This window comes from Sebastes fasciatus, chromosome 1, assembly GCF_043250625.1.
Source record: "Sebastes fasciatus isolate fSebFas1 chromosome 1, fSebFas1.pri, whole genome shotgun sequence".
NCBI classification, from domain to species: Eukaryota; Metazoa; Chordata; class Actinopteri; order Perciformes; family Sebastidae; genus Sebastes; species Sebastes fasciatus.
Window position 1 is genome coordinate 2,087,853 of NC_133795.1, and position 22,320 is coordinate 2,110,172.

A 22,320-nucleotide genomic window follows, 5' to 3' on the forward strand; every position below is an offset into this window, starting at 1 on the left:
CACGAGCAACATGGCGCTGCACAGCGACACGGCGCTGCAAAGAAACACGGCGCTGCACAGCACCACGGCGCTGCACAGCACCACGGCGCTGCACAGCAGCGCGGCGTGACGTTTTGTCTGAACTTCTATCGGATACATGGTTCCTATTTTTTCCTGTCACTCATATTGAGAGGAACGGCTGATTAGTTTAGATAAAATGAGCCGAGAAAACCGAGTCAGTTGTCCTGGATGTAAATGAAAATATTAACTTGATTACTGACACTTTCAGCACAGGCATTGACGCTCACAGTTATCTGTAATAAAGTTCACTAGTGAAACTTTATTACGAGCTACCTGTCAAAAAATATAACAGCCACCTCACTAATGGTTCAAATAAAACACGAACACACAGCACAAAGAGACAACTATGGAAACTCTGGGAAATATGAGTCGTCACTACAATATTTCAGTAAGAAGCCTCGTTTTGATCCGCTCCGTTTGCGTGTTTGTTTTTTTAAATTGTTTTTTTAATCTAGCTCAATAGAAAAAAATGAGAGAAAGTAGACCTACAGACCTGGTGCATTAAAGCACAATTAGGACCAAGAGAGTAAAAAGCATCCTGTTCTCCTCTCACATCTTACTTTTTCTACCTGTTTGGATTATTCTGTTCAGTATCGTGGAATAAAACAATGGACTAATGTTACACTACAGCAGGCTGAGCAGGGACAACAACTGCTGAGTGAAACATCCACATTTAGTCTTTATTAACATAAATTATAGTTATGAAGAAATCAGTCAGACTGTTAGATTAATGTGTTGTTTAACTGTCTGTTTATCTCGGCACCCGTGTGTGCACATTTTCACCCTGGCACTAGCAAGACGCAGGGCGTGCCTGAGGAGTTATCTGTAGCCTCCAGTACCTCATTTCACTACTGAAACCATAATAAGGTGGCAGTTGGCTGGAGAAGATCACTAGATAACAACCTACTTGCTCTTGGCTATATCGTATGTTATTTCCAGTAAATATCAAAAATAAAACGTGTGTTTTCTGATTAAAAAAAAAGTACGGACGTAGGAAGATAAGAAGTAGCCTACTACTAACCCATCTTTGAGGTGGTTATGTCTTCAGCTCCAGTCTGATCTGGAGCTCACAGCTGATATGTTCCTGGTTTGTTTACATGATGTAACAGAAGTGCAGATTTAACGGATTCAGTGGACAGAGAGTGTCAGATGCGCGATGCAGTGCAATAGTTGGACGCTCGCATCCAGTTAGGACACGGTGTTAGTTTACAACCTGTTTTTGTGGACATAACAGCATGTGTATGCGTGCGTGCGCATAAGTGGCAGTATGTATACACCTCTCTGTCAGTTTATTTCTTTCATGAAACATGATAATGTTAAAGATACACTTAATAAAGGCTATATGAGGTGAAACAAATGCCCCCCCTGTCAAAGCTGATTGCCTGTCCGCCCCTAACACTCTGGTGCCGACCCTGACGTCGCTGCTGTATTTATGCCTAGATGAGTTTTGGGGAGTGATGATGGAGTAGCTACAATGTTAGCATAGCCTGGCACTGATCGATCAGAATTGCGTTCAGAAAACAAGCATTTTAAAAGTTGTTTGCTTGTTGTGTTGCGGAGAGACCAAACAAAGCATGAATTCAGACTTTTCACAAATCAACATCATAATGTCGTTATTTCGGCATCATTTTGATCCGTTTATTGCACTCGAATCACAGCACAGTCTGTTTATTTTGGGTTCATACGGCAGTAGCAACGTGTGGCCTGCTAGATACAGATACAGTTTGTAAATACAGCTCGCCGCCGGGTGACGTTATGAACCCAGACACAACGGCGTTTGGTTTTCTGACATATCTGGGACTTCACCAACATGTACAAAGCGGCAACAACGGTTATTTCTGGAGGACAGCGAGGCAAAAATTTGCTTTGCGCTTGGTGTGAATGCACGGTAACAATACGGAGCACAACATAACGTAACTTAAATGAACATAATCAACAGCACATGCACATGCACAACAACAGCACTATGTAATGATACATTGAACCGCTGACACGCTCCCCAGAAGACGTAAACACAGAACTGTTCTCCGCTTTTCATTTTGAAAGAGCAACGACCAATGAGGAAACTCCAACAGACGGCCGACCAATCCTGTAACTTCATCACTCAGTCAGTCAGTCAGACAGTCAGTCAGTCAGTCAGTCAGACAGTCAGTCAGTCAGACAATCAGACAGTCAGTCAGTCAGTCAGTCAGACAGTCAGTCAGTCAGTCAGTCAGTCAGTCAGTCAGTCAGACAGTCAGTCAGTCAGTCAGTCAGTCACTCAGTCAGTCAGTCAGTCAGACAATCAGACAGTCAGTCAGTCAGTCAGTCAGTCAGACAGTCAGTCAGTCAGTCAGACAGTCAGTCAGTCAGTCAGTCAGTCACTCAGTCAGTCAGTCAGTCAGACAGTCAGTCAGTCAGACAATCAGACAGTCAGTCAGTCAGTCAGACAGTCAGTCAGTCAGTCAGTCAGTCAGTCAGTCAGTCAGTCAGTCAGTCAGTCAGTCAGTCAGTCAGACAGTCAGACAGTCAGTCAGTCAGTCAGACAGTCAGTCAGTCAGTCAGTCAGTCGCACAGTCAGTCAGTCAGTCAGTCAGTCAGACAGTCAGTCAGTGACAGACTTTTGCGTTTGTAGGGCCGGCCCTCTGCGGTCCAGCCAAAAAGTCTTCCTTGGATGTAAAAGTCTCTTCAAAAGAAAAAATTCAACAACTACTGGCGGTCGAGTGATTATTTTATTTAAAACTTCAGCACAGCAGTCGGTTATTACAACTACAAGAAATAAAAACTCAAATTAAAAAGGCAGAGTACTGATACCTCCTAAATTTCGATTGTTTTAGGTCTTTCTTTTGTCAAAGCAAACGTGTGCTTAGTAGGGAAAAAAGTCCTCTACTTTTCCACGTTTCCCTTATCGGTTGACACTCAATTGCTGTTAAATGAGAGAAAAGACGTTCTCAGTCAGAGTACGCAATTTCTCACCTTCCAAAAACAACTGACTTTTCACCGATAAGATGTCTAAGTAAGTGATAGAGAAGTGTGAAACGCCAATTTATTTTTAGTCAAATTTGACAAAGCCTCCCAAAGCGAGCAGTTCCAACTGTTCAAAACACGTGCTGGCTACCGACAGTTATTTTATACTCAATGAATACACACAACGTTTGATTAAACGCTTGGTTTTTGGATATAAAATCACATCTCGTAAAAACACGGAGATAAAACTTAAGGTAAAACTTTCGTCATTCATATCAAATCTCTTCCAAGAACCTTTTTGTTCTTTAACCTTTGCTCGGAGGCAAGACTCCTCTTTACCTTCACTCTCACATCATAGAAGTCACACAGTAAGATATAATGTATCACCTTTAAAGTAACTCAAGACAAGTATTTTACATGATGAATGAACATAATTAAATGAGATACAGTTGTAAATGATCAAAAGATTACATGATTATAAAATGATCAAATGATAAACAATAAATGCTGTTTCGGCTCTTGGCGTCCTGAAGCAGCCTGCACTGTGCACAGCTGATACTAATCACCATGACGTCATCAACTGGTGCCAACTTATTAACAATTGAATGCCATGGTTGGCCACATGGGGCACAAATACCAACCACTACTCTATCTACATAATGTACATCTTATAATAATGAATTTAACTTATCCTTTTATAATATTTGGCTCCTACGACTGACGCCTAGCCGCGTCAGTCGGCGTCCCGCCAGTACCCCCGACGTGCGGGGAGGTGCGAGGGCCCGTTCATCGCTGCTCGCAGTTTTAATTTTGTCTGTATTTCATTATATCTGTGCAAGCACTTTGTAACTATGTTTAGAAAGGTGCAACACAAATAAAGATTATTATTATTATATATGGCAGCTGGACAGCAGACTTCAGATCAGCTCTTTCTGCTTGTTTTCCTCAGGTCTGTGAAATCTTGCAGATGACGTTAAGAGCACCGGAGGACACAGAGGAACATGATTTTTTTCAGGTTACCCGTTTCCTGTACTACTGTCACGATATATCGACCGTTTTATAAAAATAACTTTTTTAATCATATTTGCTCCGATCTCTCCTACTTCAGCTTTAACTTCAGCTGTTATTTAAATATACTTAAAAATATTTAATCCGGCTTTGAAGATGTGAGCAATGACATACTTAAGATCTAAGTAACTTTCCCTGAAAACCTGCCTGCATTAGGGGGAGCTATCTAGCCTGCTGGTGACACCCAAGCCCAATCACTACAGAACTTTGAATTTCGCGCCAGTTCTGATGCGTATTCAACTTTTCGTGAGTTTTCGTGCATCCTAAAGGCCTCAAAAATGCGATCTCCCGGCAGAAAAATAAGCTAGGGGTGGGCGATATATCGAATATAGTCGATGTATCGCGGCTTGTCCCACGCGCGGTATATAAAATGACTATATCGCGAACATCGACTACAAATTGTCATGTAATGTTTTTAAGCCATCCCGCCGGCATGAGACTCGCTTTGGTATTTCCTTCTCTTCCTACGGCGCCCTCTCACACACAGATACATACGTCACAGACTCCGCCCCCATCCCGCCGCTCTCCTGGGCGAGTGTGTGACGTAATCGGCCGGCGTGTTTTTGTTTATGGAGGGAAGCAGCGGAGAGAGAAAGCCTGGAGAAAGCGAAAGAACTGCAGCGAGTACGGTAGCGAGAACACGACCAAAGCAACCAGAACCAACCCAGAACCAGAATGACTCTGGCTTCCTCGCTTTCCAAGGCAATCCCATATGACAAAAAAGTGCAAAATGCAAAGAAATCACGGCCGCTCTAACCTACATCACAACGGTAGCGTAGTTGAAAAGCCCAGATTCAAAAGACTCATTAAGACACTTGATCCATATGAACATCCAGCTAACAGAACCAAAGCTGTGAGCCTGAATAAGTGGACCAGACTGCTCTGGCCACAGGCTGCACCTCGAGATTGGTGAGTCTTTCTACACTAGTGGGAAAATAATAATTTTTATTATCAGCAATGTTATAACAGCTTACTGGTAAACATAACAATAAGATACTTTACACTTATTACACGCCATTAAAAACTGTGTGTATGTGTATGTGTGTGTGTGTGTGTGTGTGTGTGTGTGTGTGTCATGTATTTATCAAAATATATAAAGCATGTATTGCCAGATAACTATTTGGTTAAAGTGAATACTGTTGGAAACTGTTTTGTTAAATTTAACTTGTGATTTCCCCCTTTTTGCATGCAAGATTAAAATAGTTCCAACAGAAACCACTAATGAATATAAACAAGAAGGTTTTAATGCAGACATACAGTGTGCTGCAGGGACTACAAGAATCATCATATTGGTGTGATTGTATGCATCAAAGGGTTAAATCAAGCATTTATGAAGTGCTTAGAGGATATTTGAAAATATCGCAATATATATTGTGTATCGTGATATTGCCTAAAAATATCGCGATACTATTTTTAGGCCATATCGCCCAGCCCTATAATAAGCCTTAGAAAAACAATAGGTTTCCTCGCACTTTGTGCCAGGACACCGTTGGGGTCCTGGCATTTTCGTGCTCTGGCCCTAAATAAGATGCAGGTCCAGGTGTGAACCTCTGTGGATCATCAGGACACGGCTGATCCTCTCAACACATCCACTTTTCAGATCACTCACTCTGACGGAGACCACCATCTGATGAGAGAAGAAGAGAACAGAAGTCATGAATCAGTGTTTACAGAGACTCCCTTCATCAGCTGTCAGTCACTGATGCAGCTCACAGTTCATTTATAAAACTATCATTGGCAAAACCAACCTCCATATCTCCGCTCACTACTCAATACCACAACTTACAGTACGTTCTAGCAAATTCATCAGTATGGCCGTTCCTAAAGTCTGCACCTCCTCTGGTCGTCACTCATTCCAGTTTGCTGCTCCTAGTGACTGGAACGAGTTAATAAAGAAACTAAAACTCCACACCCTCATCCTGTTACCCTCCTTTAAGAACTCATTAGGCAGACCACATCATGGTTACTAAATGTAACCATGGTTCTATGAAATAAGAGCCAGTGATTTGAGGCTTCAGTCAGACTGATCTCAGAGCTGTGACAGAGATGAACTGATCAATGAGAGAACAAAGACTTTCTGATCAGATTTGATGGTACGACAGTTTGATGGATGAGGACCACTGTCTCTATACATGATGTGATGCTGTCAGCTGTAATCCAGCTTTATTTCCTGGAGACATGAACACAACAACAACATCTTCTTCACATCAACTCTAACACATGATCACAACAAGCTTCTGGCTGATCTGATTGGCTGACTGTTCTCTCTCTCTCTCTGTCACTGTTCTCCTCTCACAGCTTACCTGAGGAAACACATCACAACAATACTGCTGAAACCAGAATGGACCGACTCCGACCCTCTACTGACCTCAGAGTCTCCAGTTTACAGTGTGGACTCTCCACAAGATCAGACAGCAGCTTCACGTTTGAATCCTTCAGGTTGTTTCCATACAGATCCAGCTCTCTCAGATGGGAGGGGTTGGACTTCAGAGCTGAGGCCAGAGAAGCACAGCTGATCTCTGACAAACTGCAGTCCTCCAATCTGAATAAAGAATAAATGATGAAGATAAAAATCACTTTATAATCCAATCAGATGTGTTCAGGTTTTAAATGTGTAGCTCAACATCACTATGTCCTAATCAATGATCTTTTCCCTAAAATGAGTAGAGTGACTTTGTCATTGTGTTATTGTGGATCATCATAATGTCAGCCTTCTACAGACATCATCCAAATGTCACCACAACATTCATACACCTGTTCATGTCAACACATATCAATAACATGCTGCTGATCTCTGTCTTCATCTATGTGTGTGTGCTGAAGGATCAATATCAATGATCAGACATTATTTGTGGAATACGTTGAAACAATCAGAAACCAGAGAAATATTTCTACTTCATGAAGTAAACTTGATCAATGTAAAACAAATATTAGTTCAGAGGATCTTCTGTATCCAGATGTGACCATTTACTAACAATGATAAACATTAATTCACTTTAACAACTAACAGTGGACATTTTCTAGAGTTTCTTTAAGAAACACAAGTCTTCTGTGACTGCAGACTGAATTTAGTTCAAGAAACATGAAAATATGAAGAAAAGGACATTAACAACTTTATGGATGTAAGTTATGTTTGTACATAAATCAGGTTTAATTGTTAATTAAAGATATAAGATCTATAATAGTAACAGAGTCAGTGAACTGACCTCAGAGTCTCCAGTCTACAGTGTGGACTCTCCAGAAAACCAAACAGCAGCTTCACTCCTGAATCCTTCAGCTTGTTTCCACTCAGATCCAGCTCTCTCAGATGGGAGGGGTTGGACTTCAGAGCTGAGGCCAGAGAAGCACAGCTGATCTCTGACAAACTGCAGCTCCTCAATCTGAATAAAGAATAAATGATGTAAGTTTAGAAGACAACGTTCCTGCTTGGAATGATTCAATGTTTAATAATGTGTTCAGAGCTGAAGAAGGTTTAGAACGTAGAAGTTTAGAAAATGTAAACTCCAAACACCTGAAGCCAACAGGATGCAGGTTGTACTAAATTCCCCAGTCAGGCATAGTTAGGGTAGCCTTTAATGTGTTGGGTCTTCTCTGGGTCATTAGCTGTGCTACAGGCACTGTAGCAGTTTCATTTTCAGTCCAGTCATGGTATGCGACGCATGCATGAGAGAAGTAAGTGTTGCTAATTGTTGTTACCTGACCAAACACAAATAAAAACCACAGAAGTTGATTCAAGATTCAACTCAAGATCTCAAAGTTTCTAAAGATTTCAAATATGTCAGGATGGATTTTGTGGAAATGTGAACAAAAGGTATATAAGATAAGACATCTACAATATACTGTATATATTTTAGGAATAGTGGAGTCATAAAATCAAAGCATCTTCAGTTTAAATTATTCAGTCAGTATAAGCATCAAATAGATTCATATTTTGTTTCTTAGAAAAACCAAACACTGAATATATTTGTTATTGTCTGATAGCTGAAATAGAGATTATTTATTTATTCTTCATACTTGTGTATTTTTTATTATCATTTCTTGGAAAAAAAGAAAAACAAAACATGATGAAAGTCAAGAGTTGTGATATATTAAGGTTTTAAATGTGTAGCTCAACATTGCTCTGCCACAGTCCATGGACTAAACCACTGAAGAAGAAAATGGACTCTAGCATTAAGATACTCAGTGTGGATCAGTATAATATCAGCCTTATGTCTGCAGTTTAGTGTCACCACAATTTTCACATCATATTAATCTCAGTACAGAAGTAAAAAATGGTGTCTGACCTCAGAGTCTCCAGTCTACAGCGTGGACTCTCCAGAAAACCATACAGGAGCTTCACTCCTGAATCCTTCAGCTTGTTGAGGCTCAGATCCAGCTCTCTCAGATGGGAGGGGTTGGACTTCAGAGCTGAGATCAGAGAAGCACAGCTGCTCTCTGACAAACTGCAGCTCTTCAATCTGAATAAAGAATAAATGATGAAGATAAAAATCACTTTATAATCCAATCAGATGTGTTCAGGTTTTAAATGTGTAGCTCAACATCAATATGTATTAATCAATGAGCACAACTTTTGAGCCTCGTCTCTGTACTTTTTGGCAAATTCCAATCTGGCCTTCCTATTCTTATTGCTAATGAGTGGTTTGCATCTTCTGGTGAAGCCTCTGTTCTTTTGTTCCTGAAGTCTTCTGCGAACGGTGGATAGTGATACCTTCACTACTGCCCTCTGGAGGTTGTTGGTGATGTCACTGACAGTTGTTTTCTTTACAGCTCTCACAATGTTTCTGTCATCAAATCAAATCAAATCAATTTATTTTTGTATAGCGTCAAATCACAACAGAAGTTATCTCAAGACGCTTTATATGTAGAGCAGGTCTATGACCGTACACCATAGTTTTGAGACCCAACAGGATCCACCAAGCGCACTGTGGCCAGGAAAAACTCCCCGATTACTGGGAAGAAACCTGGAGCAGAACCGGGCGCAGGGCGGGCGGCCATCTGCCGAGACCGGCTGGGGGGACAGATAGATAGAGTGAGAGAGAGAGAGAGAGATAGAGAGAGAGAGATATAGAAGCAGCCACAATAGCAGTCTAGCAGCTGTAATAACTAATACAAGTAGGGCTGATAACACAAAACCAATAGTGGTGGATGGAAAGAGTGATAATACAACTATCGGAAAGCCAGCACTGTCCAGCATCTCTCCTCAGTACGTCCATGTGTATTGGTGTGGGACGTCCCTGCGATCGATGCCCGTGCATTGGTTCCTGCAGCATCAGCATGCTTGCTGGGAGCTCTTGATGTCTTTGGCAGTGATTGAGAAGTGTTATTCTCCAGGCTGCCACATTGTCATTAGGTGTTGGAAATCCCTCGTTAGCATTGGTAGTCCCTCGTACAGACGTAGTTAATTAGGGATGGTAGCAGTTGGTGTCAAGCAGGCACCGACGCGGCAGCAGATGCAGCCACAATACCGGAGACCACCAAGATCCAGGTGAAACCCTGCTCCAAGTGTACCCATGCTCCAGGTATAACCTCGCTCCCTGGTGTGATCCCGCTCCAGGTATGACCTCACTCCAGGTGTGACCCCGCTCCACGGTTAGCTGCGAGACAAGGAGGCACAAGGACTCCCGGGAAGGAATGAAGTTAGTAACAACATGGACATGGGACATGAGTATATACAGAAGGAGAGGGGAGCTCAGTGTGTCATAGGAAGTTCCTTATGACAGTGTGTCATAGGAAGTCCCCCGGCAGTCTATGCCTATAGCAGCTTAAGTATAAGCGTTATCAAAGAGGAAAGTCTTTAGCCTACTCTTAAATGTAGAGACGGTGTCTGCCTCCCGGACTGAAACTGGGAGCTGGTTCCAGAGAAGAGGAGCTTGATAGCTGAAGGCTCTGGCTCCCATTCTACGTTTGGAGACTCTAGGAACCTCAAGTAACCCTGCATTCTGTGAGCGCAGTGCTCTAGTGGGGTAGTAGGGTACTATGAGCTCTTTAAGATATTATGGGGCCTGACCGTTTAGCGCTTTGTAGGTGAGGAGGACGATTTTAAAATCTATTCTGGATTTTACAGGCAGCCAGTGCAGAGAAGCTAATACAGGCGTAATATGATCTCTTTTTCTAGTTCTAGTCAGAACACGTGCTGCAGAATTCTGGATCAACTGGAGAGTCTTAAGAGACTTATTGGAGCAGCCTGATAATAGGGAATTGCAGTAATCGAGTCTAGAGGTAACAAATGCATGGACTAATTTTTCTGCATCATTTTGACACAGGATGTGCCTGATCTTCGCAATGTTACGTAGATGAAAGAAGGCAGTCCGTGAGGTTTGTTTTATGTGAGAGTTAAAGGACATATCCTGGTCGAAGACAACTCCCAGATTCCTTACGGTGGTGCTGGAGGCCAGGGCAATGCCATCTAAAGTAACTATATCATTAGATAATTTGTTTCGGAGGTGCTCAGGGCCTAGTACAATAACTTCAGTTTTGTCTGAGTTTAACATCAGGAAATTGCAGGTCATCCAGGTTTTTATGTCCTTAAGGCATGCTTGAAGTTTAGTTAACTGGTTTGTTTCGTCTGGCTTGATTGATAGATATAATTGAGTATCATCTGCATAACAATGAAAGTTTATGGAGTGTTTTCTAATAACATTGCCTAAGGGAAGCATATATAAGGTAAATAGAATTGGTCCAAGTACAGAACCCTGTGGAACTCCGTGACTAACTTTGGCGTACATGGAGGACTCATCGTTGACATGTACAAACTGAGATCGATCTGATAAATAGGACTTAAACCAACTTAGTGCAGTTCCTTTAATGCCAATTAAATGTTCCAGTCTTTGTAATAGGATGTCATGGTCAATGGTGTCGAAAGCAGCACTGAGATCTAGCAAGACAAGTACAGAGACAAGTCCTTTGTCCGATGTCAACTGCTGATGTTTTCCTTGGTCTACTGGTTCGACGTCTGTTGCTCAGTACACCAGTGGTTTCTTTCTTCTTCAGGACATTCCAAATGGTTGTACTGGCTATGACCAATGATTGTGTTATAGCTCTGATTGATTTTCCATCTTCTCTGTAATTGAAATTGTCATATCTGCAGTAGACACTCAAAGACCCCCGAGGAGTAGGCCAAAGTTACCCACGTATCTTTAGAGAATCTCAGGGCCTCACATCTAGCAGACCTTGTCACCATAAGCATTAAAACAGTGACCCGACAGTTTTGTCTTCTGACAGATGACCTCTGTAAACAACAGATGGCTGAAGTACTCGTTATGTCTTGAGATGCTCTGTTGTCTGTGAAGATGCTGTTCTGTGCTGACTTAAAGGGACTGTTTGTAACTTTTTAAGCGTATAAATGTACCGGGTCGGAACACATGCGCGCGCTCGCATGTGCACGCTCGCATGTGCGCGCTCGCATACGCACACTCGCGTGTGGCTGTACTCTCGTCTCCTCTAACTGCTTGCCTTCACTCAGAGCGGGCGCGCGTTCTCGCGTACTCGCTCCACCTCTAGACGTGAACGCGCGCTCACTCCACACTGCAGAAGAGTTAGTTTAGCTTTGAGAATATCTAGTGGACGTTTGTGCAGAAATAAATGCTGCAGCTCCTCCAGACCAGGAAGACACCCTGCAGAGCCCCGCTGCCTGCGCTGAGGCAGGAAAAGCCAACACTAGGATCAGCATTGATTCATGGAGAGACCTTTGTCTGGTCAGCTAACATTACTGCCAAGCAGCTGAAATATAGAGTGATATTGTGGTTGTAGCTGATGTGTGTCGCCTCACTGTGTTGAGCGATGCTCGTTCATGCCTATATAGAGCGAGCAGGTGCGAGCTCGACACTGACTTTCATTGATTTCACGGCCACATGTGTCGCTGTTAACAAGCATTTCTGAAAGTTACAAATAGTCCCTTTAAGGATAATGATTCACTTTACTATTTTTCCATGACTCTGTACTTATCTGTGTGTCATGTATTAGTATGTAAAAAAGCCTGACTATTCTTGTGCTCGGGGCTCACTTGCCATAGCTCACTCAGGTGGCTGTGCTCGTGAGTCCATCTGCAGATGTTTTTTATTAAATTTACTTGAAAGACAAGTTGTGACCTTGGCTTGTGTCTTGTTTTAACAGAAACTGCCACCACATCTCTCAGCTTCAAAATTGCTTGTTTTTCTCCCATAAACAGCTCTCTGGTCTTCATGTTGGTTACACCTTTTTAACTATAAATGCAGTCTGCACAGGCAAAACCCAAAGCTGAAACTGAGAGTAGACATTCAACGCTATTTATTGTTTGAATAATCAATGTAATAGGACACACCTGGGCAACAAAAAACACCCGTCAGTCACATGTTCCAATCATTTTGCTCACTTGAAAAATGGGTGGGTCCAACAACAGGTGCTATCTTCTAAGTTTTTTAACAGATCTAGATGTAAATACCTGGAAGTAGAAGCTGAAATCCTGATCTCTTGTCTCATATTCATCTTTTGATGTCAAACCCAAATGTTTTCAGTGTCCAGCAAAAATAAAGGAATTGGCCTCGCTGTTCCAATAGTTTTCGAGGGGACTGTAAGTGTTGTCTTTTCCTGGTTTTAAAGGCTACATTACAGTAAAGTGATGTCATTTTCTGAACTTACCAGACTGTTCTAGCTGTTCTATTATTAGTCATTATATCCACATTACTGATGAATATTTATCAAAAATGTCATTGTGTAAACATGTTGTGAAAGCACCAATGGTCAACCCTACAATATCGTCGCAATATCGATATCGAAGTATTTGGTCAAAAATATTGTGATATTTGATTTTGTCCAAGTCACCCAGCCCTAATAGATATAACTCAGACTGCTGACGCCTCCGATTAGTTTAAGATCAACATTATTGGTAATTTTACACAGAACCAGACTGTGGATTTAGTCCTCATCTCGTAACACTCAGGTTATACAGGGATTGCTTCACAGACAGAAGGAATGATGACTGACATCAATAACTGTTTGAATGTACATATGAACATGTGAGTATTGTATTGAGGTAGACATGAAAAAATATGAACCTGCAAAGATGTTTCTGATGCAGAATATTTATTTGTCTTTTGTTGCAATCTAAATGTGTGGCTTCAAATAATAAGCAATAAAACAGAGCACAGTTACACACGTAGGCAAAATTGTTGGTACCCTTCCGTTAAAGAAAGAAAAAAACACAATGGTCACTGAAATAACTTGAAACTGACAAAAGTAATAATAAATAAAAATTCACTGAAAATGAACTAATGAAAATCAGATATTGTTTTTGAATTATGGTTCAGCAGAATCATTTTAAAAAACAAACTAATGAAACTGGCCTGGACAAAAATTATGGTACCCTTAACGTAATATTTAGTTGTACAACCTTTTGAGGCAATCACTTCAATCAAGTGATTTCTGTAACTCTCAATGAGACTTCTGCACCTGTCGACAGGTATGTTGGCCCACTCCTCGTGAGCAAACTGCTCCAGCTGTCTCAGGTTTGAAGGGTGCCTTCTCCAGACAGCATGTTTCAGCTCCTTCCACAGATGTTCAATAGGATTTAGATCAGGGCTCATAGAAGGCCACTTCAGAATAGTCCAATGTTTTGTTCTTAGCCATTCTTGGGTGTTTTTAGCTGTGTTTTGGGTCATTATCCTGTTTGAGGACCCATGACCTGCAACTGAGACCAAGCTTTCTGACACTGGGCAGCACATTTCGCTCCAGAATGCCTTGATAGTCTTGAGATTTCATTGCACCCTGCACAGATTCAAGACACCCTGTGCCAGATGCAGCAAAGCAGCCCCATAACATAACCGAGCCTCCTCCATGTTTCACATTAGGTACCGTGTTCTTTTCTTTGGATGCTTCATTTTTGCGTCTGTGAACATAGAGCTGATGTGACTTGCCAAAAAGCTCCAGTTTTGTCTCATCTGTCCAAAAGACATTCTCCCAGAAGCTTTGTGGCTTGTCAATATGCATTTTGGCAAATTCCAGTCTCGCTTTTTTATGATTTGCGTCCTCCTCGGTTGTCTTCCATTAAGTCCACTTTGGCTCAAACAGTGACGGATGGTGCGATCTGACACTGATGTACCTTGACCTTGTAGTTCACCTCTAATCTCTTTGGAAGTTGTTCTGGGCTCTTTGGTTACCATTCGTATTATCCGTCTCTTCAATATGTCATCAATTTTCCTCTTGCGGCCACGTCCAGGGAGGTAGGCTACAGTCCCATGGACCTTAAACTTCTGAATAATATGTGCAACTGTAGTCACAGGAACATCAAGCTGCTTGGAGATGGTCTTATAGCCTTTATCTTTAACATGAAGGTCTATAATGTTCTTTCTTATCTCCTGAGACAACTCTCTCCTTAGCTTTCTGTGGTCCATGTTCAGTGTGGTACACACCATGATACCAAACAGCACAGTGACTTCTTTTGACCCTTTAAATAGGCAGACTGACTGATTACAAGTTTGAAGATACCTGTGATGCTAATTACAGGACACACCTTAGTTTAATATGTCCCTATGGTCACATTATTTTACATCTTTTCTAGGGGTACCATCATTTTTGTCCAGGTCAGTTTCTTTATTAGTTTGTTTTTTAAAATGATTCTGTTGAACCACAATTCAAAAACAATATCTGATTTTCATTAGTTCATTTTCAGGGAATTTTTATTTATTATTACTTTTGTCAGTTTCAAGTTATTTCAGTGACCATTGTGGGTTTTTCTCTCTTTAACGGAAGGGTACCAACAACTTTGCCTATGTGTGTATGTGTGCTGTCAAAAAGAACGTGAGAATAACTTTGAACCATAGAAAACTCTAATTAGATGGTGTTGTTCATAATCATCACTTATGTGCCTTTAAATTGGTGCAATACGTGTTTGTTGAAAAGTGCTGCACCTTTAGACATGTTCAAATAGAGCGCTACAGGAATGAGTCCTAAAACCCAGAAATGAGTCAGCATTTTAGCACTTCCTGTTCCCTCGTCTGGAGGTCAATGGGTTTTTTGAATGGGTTTTTAGTTAGATGCCTGAAATAAGGTCTGTGGTTAAAGGTCCAGTGTGTAGGATCTGGTGGTATATAGCGGTGAGGTGAGGAGATTGCCAACTGAAGCCTCTCCTGTGTGAAAAGCGTGTTGGAGAGCTACGGTGGCCGACGCAAAAACGTGAAAGTCCCTCTCTAGAGCCATCTGGAGCAGAGCCATTATGTAGAGAGAGTGTGTACAAACTACATAAGCTACAGTCAGTGAACTGACCTCAGAGTCTCCAGTCTACAGTTTGGACTCTCAAGTCCAGCAGACAGCACCTTCACTCCTGGATCCTGCAGGTTGTTGAAACTCAGGTCCAGCTCTCTCAGATGGGAGGGGTTGCACTTCAGAGCTGAGGCCACAACTTCACAGTGAGTAGCTGAGAGTCCACAGCCAGAAAGTCTGTCATGACACAAACATGACAAAATATGTTATTATGAAAGAGGACAGTTTATATTTACTTCATGCATTTGATGACTAAACAATTTGATATATACTTCTTTGATTAACATTTGCTCCTCACATCAGTGGTTCAGCTAATCTCATCTCACTGGTTGACATGAAACAATAATTCTCATCACTCTCTCTCAAACCTGCAGACTTTTAATCTTTGTTTTTCTTTAATCTTGCAGATGAAGAGAGAGAAATGTAGTTACATTGAGGCTTCCCTAATGTCCAGTCTGTCAGTGTGATCTGATCCCAGGTCTGTCTCCACAAAGTTAGCATGAGGCCTTTTTGATTAGAAAAGCATTTTTAAAACTCAGTGAATAAGTAATAATAACACAGTTGATAAAGTTGACCTCTAGCTACCTGCTGCTGTCAGGTTCACGTCCATAAATGGGAAAATTAAGTGACTGCTGCCAAACGGTAGAGAAATTAAACAAATCACGTAATAATATTAGACCTGTACATAATTAAACATTCATATAATTATATATTTTGATGACTGCATGGCGTTTTGTCATTAACACTCTTTTCTGAGCATCAAACGTATTCAGCTCACAAACACAATTAATGAACCAATGAGGTTGCATTATTACCTCCTTCCAAGGCCAAAGGAGGTATTGTTTTCACCGGCAAATACAACTGACTTATTTATGAAATAAACACGTGGAACACATAAGAATAATTTTATAGTGTGTATATTTGAAGAACTAAACTAGTAATCTACACTGATCTATAAAGTTAATCACATCTGGACTTACAGAGCTTTTCTGCAGTTCCTCACAGCTGGAATCAGTCTCCGTCGTCCCTCTCGTGTTGTGTTGTACTTCTTCAGGTCCAACTCATCCAGAACCTCCTCTGACATCTGCAGCATGTAGGCCAGAGCTGAGCAGTGGATCTCTGAGAGGTTCTTCTTTGATCTGTTCTCTGACTTCAGGAACTCTTGGATCTCCTGATGTACCGAGTGGTCGTTCATCTCCGTCAGACAGGGGAAGATGTTGATGCTTCTGTCAGGAGAGGTATCATCTCTGTTCATCTTCTTCAGGTTGTTGATGATTCTCTGGATGATTTCTGGACTGTTGTCCGTCTGACCCAGCAGGTTGATGATTCTCTGGATGCTTCCTGAACTGCTCTTTGTCCGACCCAGCAGACCTCCTAAGAGTCTCCGGTTGGACTCCAGAGAGAGGCCATGAAGGAAGCGAACAAACAGGTCCAGGTGGCCATTTTTACTTTCAAGTGATTTCATCATGGCTCTCTTCAGGAAGTCATCCAGGGTTGAATGAACATAGTCTTCTCCCAGGAAGTCCTTCAGTACCTTTGTGTTCCTGTTTGTGTAACAGTGGAACATGTAGACTGCAGCCAGAAACTCCTGAATGCTCAGGTGAACAAAGCAGTAGACGGTTTTCTGGAAGATCACACTCTCTCTTTTGAAGATCTCTGTACAAACTCCTGAGTACACCGAGGCCTCTGTGACATCAAGACCACACCGCTCCAGGTCTTCTTGGTAGAACATGATGTTTCCTTTCTCCAGATGTTCAAACGCCAGCCTCCCCAGCTTCAGAAGAACTTCCCTGTCAGCCTCCGTCAGCTCCTGTGGACTCGTCTCATGTCCCTCACCATACTTCTGCTTCTTCCTCTTTGTCTGAACCACCAGGAAGTGTGAGAACAGGTCAGTCAGGGTCTTGGGCAGCTCTCCTCTCTGGTCTGTAGTAAACATGTGGTCCAGAACTGTAGCAGTGATCCAGCAGAAGACTGGGATTAGACACATGATGTCGAGGCTCCTGGATGTCTTGATGTGTGAGATGATTCTGCTGGACAGCTCTTCATCACTGACTCTCCTCCTGAAGTACTCCTCCTTCTGGGCGTCAGTGAAGCCTCGTACTTCTGTTACCCTGTCAACCCATGCAGGAGGGATCTGATTGGCTGCTGCAGGTCGGGAAGTTATCCAGACGAGAGCTGAGGGAAGCAGAATCCCCTGGATGAGGTTTGTTAACAGCACGTTGACTGATGACTTCTGGGTGACATCAGATACAACCTTCTTGTTCTTGAAATCCAGTGAAAATCTGCTTTCATCCAGGCCGTCAAAGATGAACAGAACTTTACAGTCAGCGAGCTTCTCTGCTGTGACCTTCTGTAATGTTGGATGGAAAACATGGAGCAGCATGAGAAGACTGTACTGCTCATCTCTGATCAAGTTCAGCTCCCTGAACGAAAGCAGAACCACCAGACTGACATCTTGGTTTTCCAAGCCCTCTGCCCAGTCCAGAGTGAACTTCTGCACTGAGAAGGTTTTTCCAATGCCAGCGACGCCGTTCGTCAGAACGACTCTGATGTGTCCCCGTTGGTCAGGTAAGGCTTTAAAGATGTCGTGGCACTTGATTGGAGCGTCATGGAGGGTCCTCTTCTTGGACGCTGTCTCAAGCTGCCTCACCTCATGTTGGGTATTAACCTCTTCACTCTGTCCCTCTGTGATGTAGAGCTCAGTGTAGATCCTGTTGAGGAGGGTTCCACTTCCTGTTTCATCAGTTCCTTCAGTCACACATTCACATCTCCTCCTCAGACTGATCTTATGTTCATCTACAACCTCCTGCAGACCTCTATTCAGACTGATCTTATGTTCATCTACAACCTCCTGCAGACCTCTATCTGCTGAAAGAGAGAGACAAAGTTTAAGACAAAACACAGAAACTAATTATTTCCAATGCCAATATGAAAATAATCAATATAACAACATATAAAGAAGTAAAGGTTATAAAGTCATCATCCCTTCTTGAAGTAAAAATTAACGTCAAGGTAGTTTTTATATTTATTTTTAATAGTTTTTCAACAAGTTGCTCTGCAGGACAAGATGTTTGTAAGTTAGAGAAGGAGACTATAGCAGGAACGCTAATGTTGTTCAAAGTCTGTGGCTCCTGTTCAGTTCAGTTCAGTTCAGTTCATTTTTATATAGCGTCAAATCATAACAGAAGTTATCTAAAGACGCTTTTCATATAGAGCAGGTCTAGACCGTACTCTATAATTTAGAGACCCAACAAAATCATGAGCATGTATTGTTATGCGACAATGGCAAGGAAAATCTCCCCTTTCGTCAGTGTGACTGTCTGTCTGTGATAGAACAGTGATGTTGTTGCTTTACACAGAGTTTAATAGTTCTCCATCTTCATCTATGCAGATGGAAAACAAACAGCATTCTGATTGGTTAATGCAAAGACGGAGTGCTATCATAAAAACAAAACATAAAAATATAAATTTAGTCCTTTCAGTTCAGATTTTCTCTCAAAGGAGAACAAAGTACAAGTGATGCAGAGCATATATGTATCTATGGTGGAGAAGATCTTAAATGGTTGTCACAACAATAGTCAGTGTATTAAAACAACAAGTCCTGTTTCCAGACATGAAGACATCAGCAGACCGATCTGCAGTCTTACTTTGTACAGTGCTGGTCTGACTGGCTGTCTGCAGTCGAGGTCTTTTTCTGTATCTGGTCATCGGCTCCTCCACAGAAGCATGACTCCTCTTCTTCTTTCTGTGGAGAAATTACTTTATTAATAAAATCATTTGTTGATTGTTGTTGAAGAATATCAAGATTTGGCCGATACTGAAGCTCAGATGGTCACAGAGAAGAGTTAAAGTGTTGTTACTGAATTCAGCATTCAGTTTGTAATGAAAATGTTCCTTTATTTTAAATCTCCTGCTTTAATAAACAAGAATTAGCTGTTTTTCCTATCTGACTGTCTTATTAAACATTTAGTGATCTGCCTCAAGTTTGTTTATTAAAGGGGAACAATGGCCATTATTAAAACACTGATATTATTCTATTCTAACAAGGAACACCAGAGCACCCGTGTTACATGATGTGTGTCTTAGACTGCTGGTCTACCTCAATATTTAGATCACTTCTAACCTCAGTTTAAACCTAACTAACTCAAACTAAACTGCCCAAAGTGACTGTGAATCAGTAAAGGACATAATCATCTCTCTTTAATGGAGGACATTTACAGTGAAGTAGCTGAGGGAAATGATCAGTTTGTATTAAAGGGGAACAACAGACAGTAATTTGACTTCCCAGAACACGGGAGTATACGTACAACCCCACTTCAAAGAAGCTGTCATAACAGCTGATTTTAGGAGAAGTCAAACCAACACAGTATTTTGAGGACAAATATGAGGAAATTAATTACACATTTGAAGCACATTCTTTCAGATTTTGAATAGTTGTAAATCTTTACAGCGACTTCAACGTTCGGGCAGAAACATGAATATTTTTATGAAGTGTAAATTGTGAAATGGAGGTTCTCAGGTGTTTTGTTACAGAAATACAAGCAGTACTTTGTGGTTATAGAACCCAGACTAAGATCCATCTTAGTTTGAAACAGTATCTGCACTAATAGTTCTGCATCAGGAATATAAATCTTTTAGCAGAACATTTAGTCTTCATCCTCAATGCATCATCATCCACCAGGTCAGCGCACAGTAAAAACAGTCTCTTACTTTGTGTCTGAGGGTCCAGGTTCATTACTGAAGAATGGAGGAAAATCTTTGGACCAGTCACTCTTCATAGACAGACAGCTGGGTACTGGAGACTCTGCTCTCGGTCTGGACTGAACTCTGAAAACACCGAGATGATTTTATTCACATCACATGAATCCTTGATAAATTCTCTGATGACAAAAACATTTCAGTATCTCTAAACACACAAACTACTGCTACTGTCAATAACGTGGTTTAAAGTTTGTATTAGTCCTCTTAGATTACAGCTTTTCTGGGTGACTGACAGCTGTCACAGATACGAAGAGGAAGAATGCACAAATTAATTCTCTTTAACACACTTTTCGTGACACAAACTTCAGTTAATAAATACATTTTAGTAAAAAAACAGAAACACAAAATCAACAGAAAACAATATTGGTAGAGGAAAGTGAAAATGAGTCAATAAATGAGTTAGTAGCAGCTCTCTTACTTTGACTCTGAGGGTCCAGGTTCATTACTGAAGGTCAGAAGATCATCTTCAGACTGACAGCCAGAGACTGGAGACTCTGCTCTGTCCTCCTCTTCCTCCACACAATCACTCATCTTCTGATCTGAAGTCAGTCTGAGAAGTAAAACAGGAACACTGACTGTGAGCATGAAGAGGAAACAAGTTAGTACAAGAGTCACAGGCTGAGAGAACATGGCCAGTGCGGCTCCTCCTCTCTCCATTTCCAGGAAATCAGCTGAGTTCTGTGACTGTGTGTGTTCACGGCAGATAGCAGGTCAGCAGTAGATGTCATATAGAAGTGGTGTACATCATCTGAAAGCTGGAAACCTGAAGATTAATTTGAGATGCAGCTCAGCACTGTGTGTCAACTTGTTGTAGTCATACATCAGAAATAAACACAAATTGATTAATTACAATAAATAAATATTGAAGTGTATAAGGGTTTAGAACATTATGATAGAAGTCTATGATGGTCATCCCCATGCTCTATTATGTCTCATAAGTTGCTCTATTATGTCTCAGAAGTTGTTTCCAGAGTGTTTGTTGTGTTGGAGGACAGAAAGCGTAGCTTAGCGTTCATCATCTAGAAGATGTTCAATGTCATGGCTGAATATTTAGATGATAGATGATGAGTGTGGAGGAGCTCTTTGAGGTCGATGGCCGCCTGTATTTATTAGAGCCAGAGTATACGGAGGTTCAGACAGCCTGCAATAATAGAATACAAGTAGATGTAGAAATGGAAATACTCAAGGAAAGTGCAAGTGTTTTTTTTTTTTTAACTCTGGTAAGTTCAGCAATAAGATAAGATCAGATATTCCTTTATTAGTCCCACAGTGGGGACATCTGCAGTGTTCAGCAGTAAAGGGGATGGTGCAAAAAACAAGAAGCATCAGCTAACACAGTAAAAAAAACAAGAAGCATCAGCCAGCAAAGTAAAAAAAAACAAGAAGCATCAGCTAACAAAGTAAAAAACAAAACAAAAAAAAAACATTATCTAACTGGGTAAACAGCTAATGTTATGGGCGTTTCTCAACATGCTAAGGTTATCTTAAATGTCCTGCAAGTAGTTTACTGTCAACCGAGAGTCAGGTGTTGTAACTCAGGTGTTGTTTGTTCTCTAGTGATATGCAAGTTATGTTCATCTAATTTAAGAGCTTGGTTGATGACATGTATGTCGGTTTTACCTTTAAAAAATAAAATATCTCGTGTGGCTACACTGTTCAGACTCCCTGTGGACCCGTACCATCAGACTCCAACACAACCTACACTGCACCAAAACCTCAGAGTTATATCTAGTGAAGCTCGTCTTGCAAAACAGTGTTGGCGGCGGTCGTATACGCGGGGGAGACCGTAGCTTTGGTCTCCAGGACCGGATTCTCTGCTCCTCTGCCTGCCTTCACTCACACACCGTGCTCGTTCTCTCTCTCTCTCTCCACCTCTCCCGTGCATGCTGCTCACTCCACACTGCAGAAGAGATAGTTTAGCTCTGAGAATATCTAGTGAATGTTCAGTGGACGTTTGTGCAGAAATAACTGCTGCAGCTCCTCCAGACCAACAGAGGTTTCCCGTGTCTTGTGAAGTGACGGGGCTCCGCAGAGAGAAACTTTATCGTCTCCGACCAAAACTCCGGCGTCTCCCCTGTTCTCTCCGGCCGCGGTCGGGAGGCTGAGGCGGGAAAAGCCAACACTAGGATCAGCATTGATTCATGTAGAGACCTTGGTCTGGTCAGCTAACATTACTGCCAAGCAGCTGAACTATAGAGTGATATTGTGCTTTCAGCTGACGTGTGTCTCCTCACTGTGTTGAGCGATGCT

At 41.6% G+C, this 22,320-nt stretch overlaps 1 protein-coding gene across 2 annotated transcripts in view; it reads right to left on the minus strand.

Annotated features, from left to right (window-relative positions):
- The window catches only part of LOC141767536 (protein NLRC3-like), a 63,252-nt gene extending 41,807 nt beyond the window's left edge, over nt 1-21,445 (minus strand). The window contains exons 1-9 of one of the 2 annotated variants that reach the window (XM_074635070.1): nt 20,489-21,445; nt 20,020-20,136; nt 18,957-19,054; nt 16,290-18,177; nt 15,313-15,486; nt 8,358-8,531; nt 7,281-7,454; nt 6,439-6,616; nt 2,753-5,701 (exon numbers count right to left, since the gene is read on the minus strand). In XM_074635070.1, the coding sequence (XP_074491171.1) occupies nt 5,594-5,701; nt 6,439-6,616; nt 7,281-7,454; nt 8,358-8,531; nt 15,313-15,486; nt 16,290-18,177; nt 18,957-19,054; nt 20,020-20,136; nt 20,489-20,727 (3,150 nt within the window). In that variant the 5' untranslated portion in view covers nt 20,728-21,445 and the 3' untranslated portion in view covers nt 2,753-5,593. Of the gene's footprint in view, nt 1-2,752; nt 5,702-6,438; nt 6,617-7,280; nt 7,455-8,357; nt 8,532-15,312; nt 15,487-16,289; nt 18,178-18,956; nt 19,055-20,019; nt 20,137-20,488 lie in introns of those variants that run through there. The other variant, XM_074634985.1, reaches the window with a different exon arrangement.
- Nucleotides 21,446-22,320: the final 875 nt, after the last annotated feature.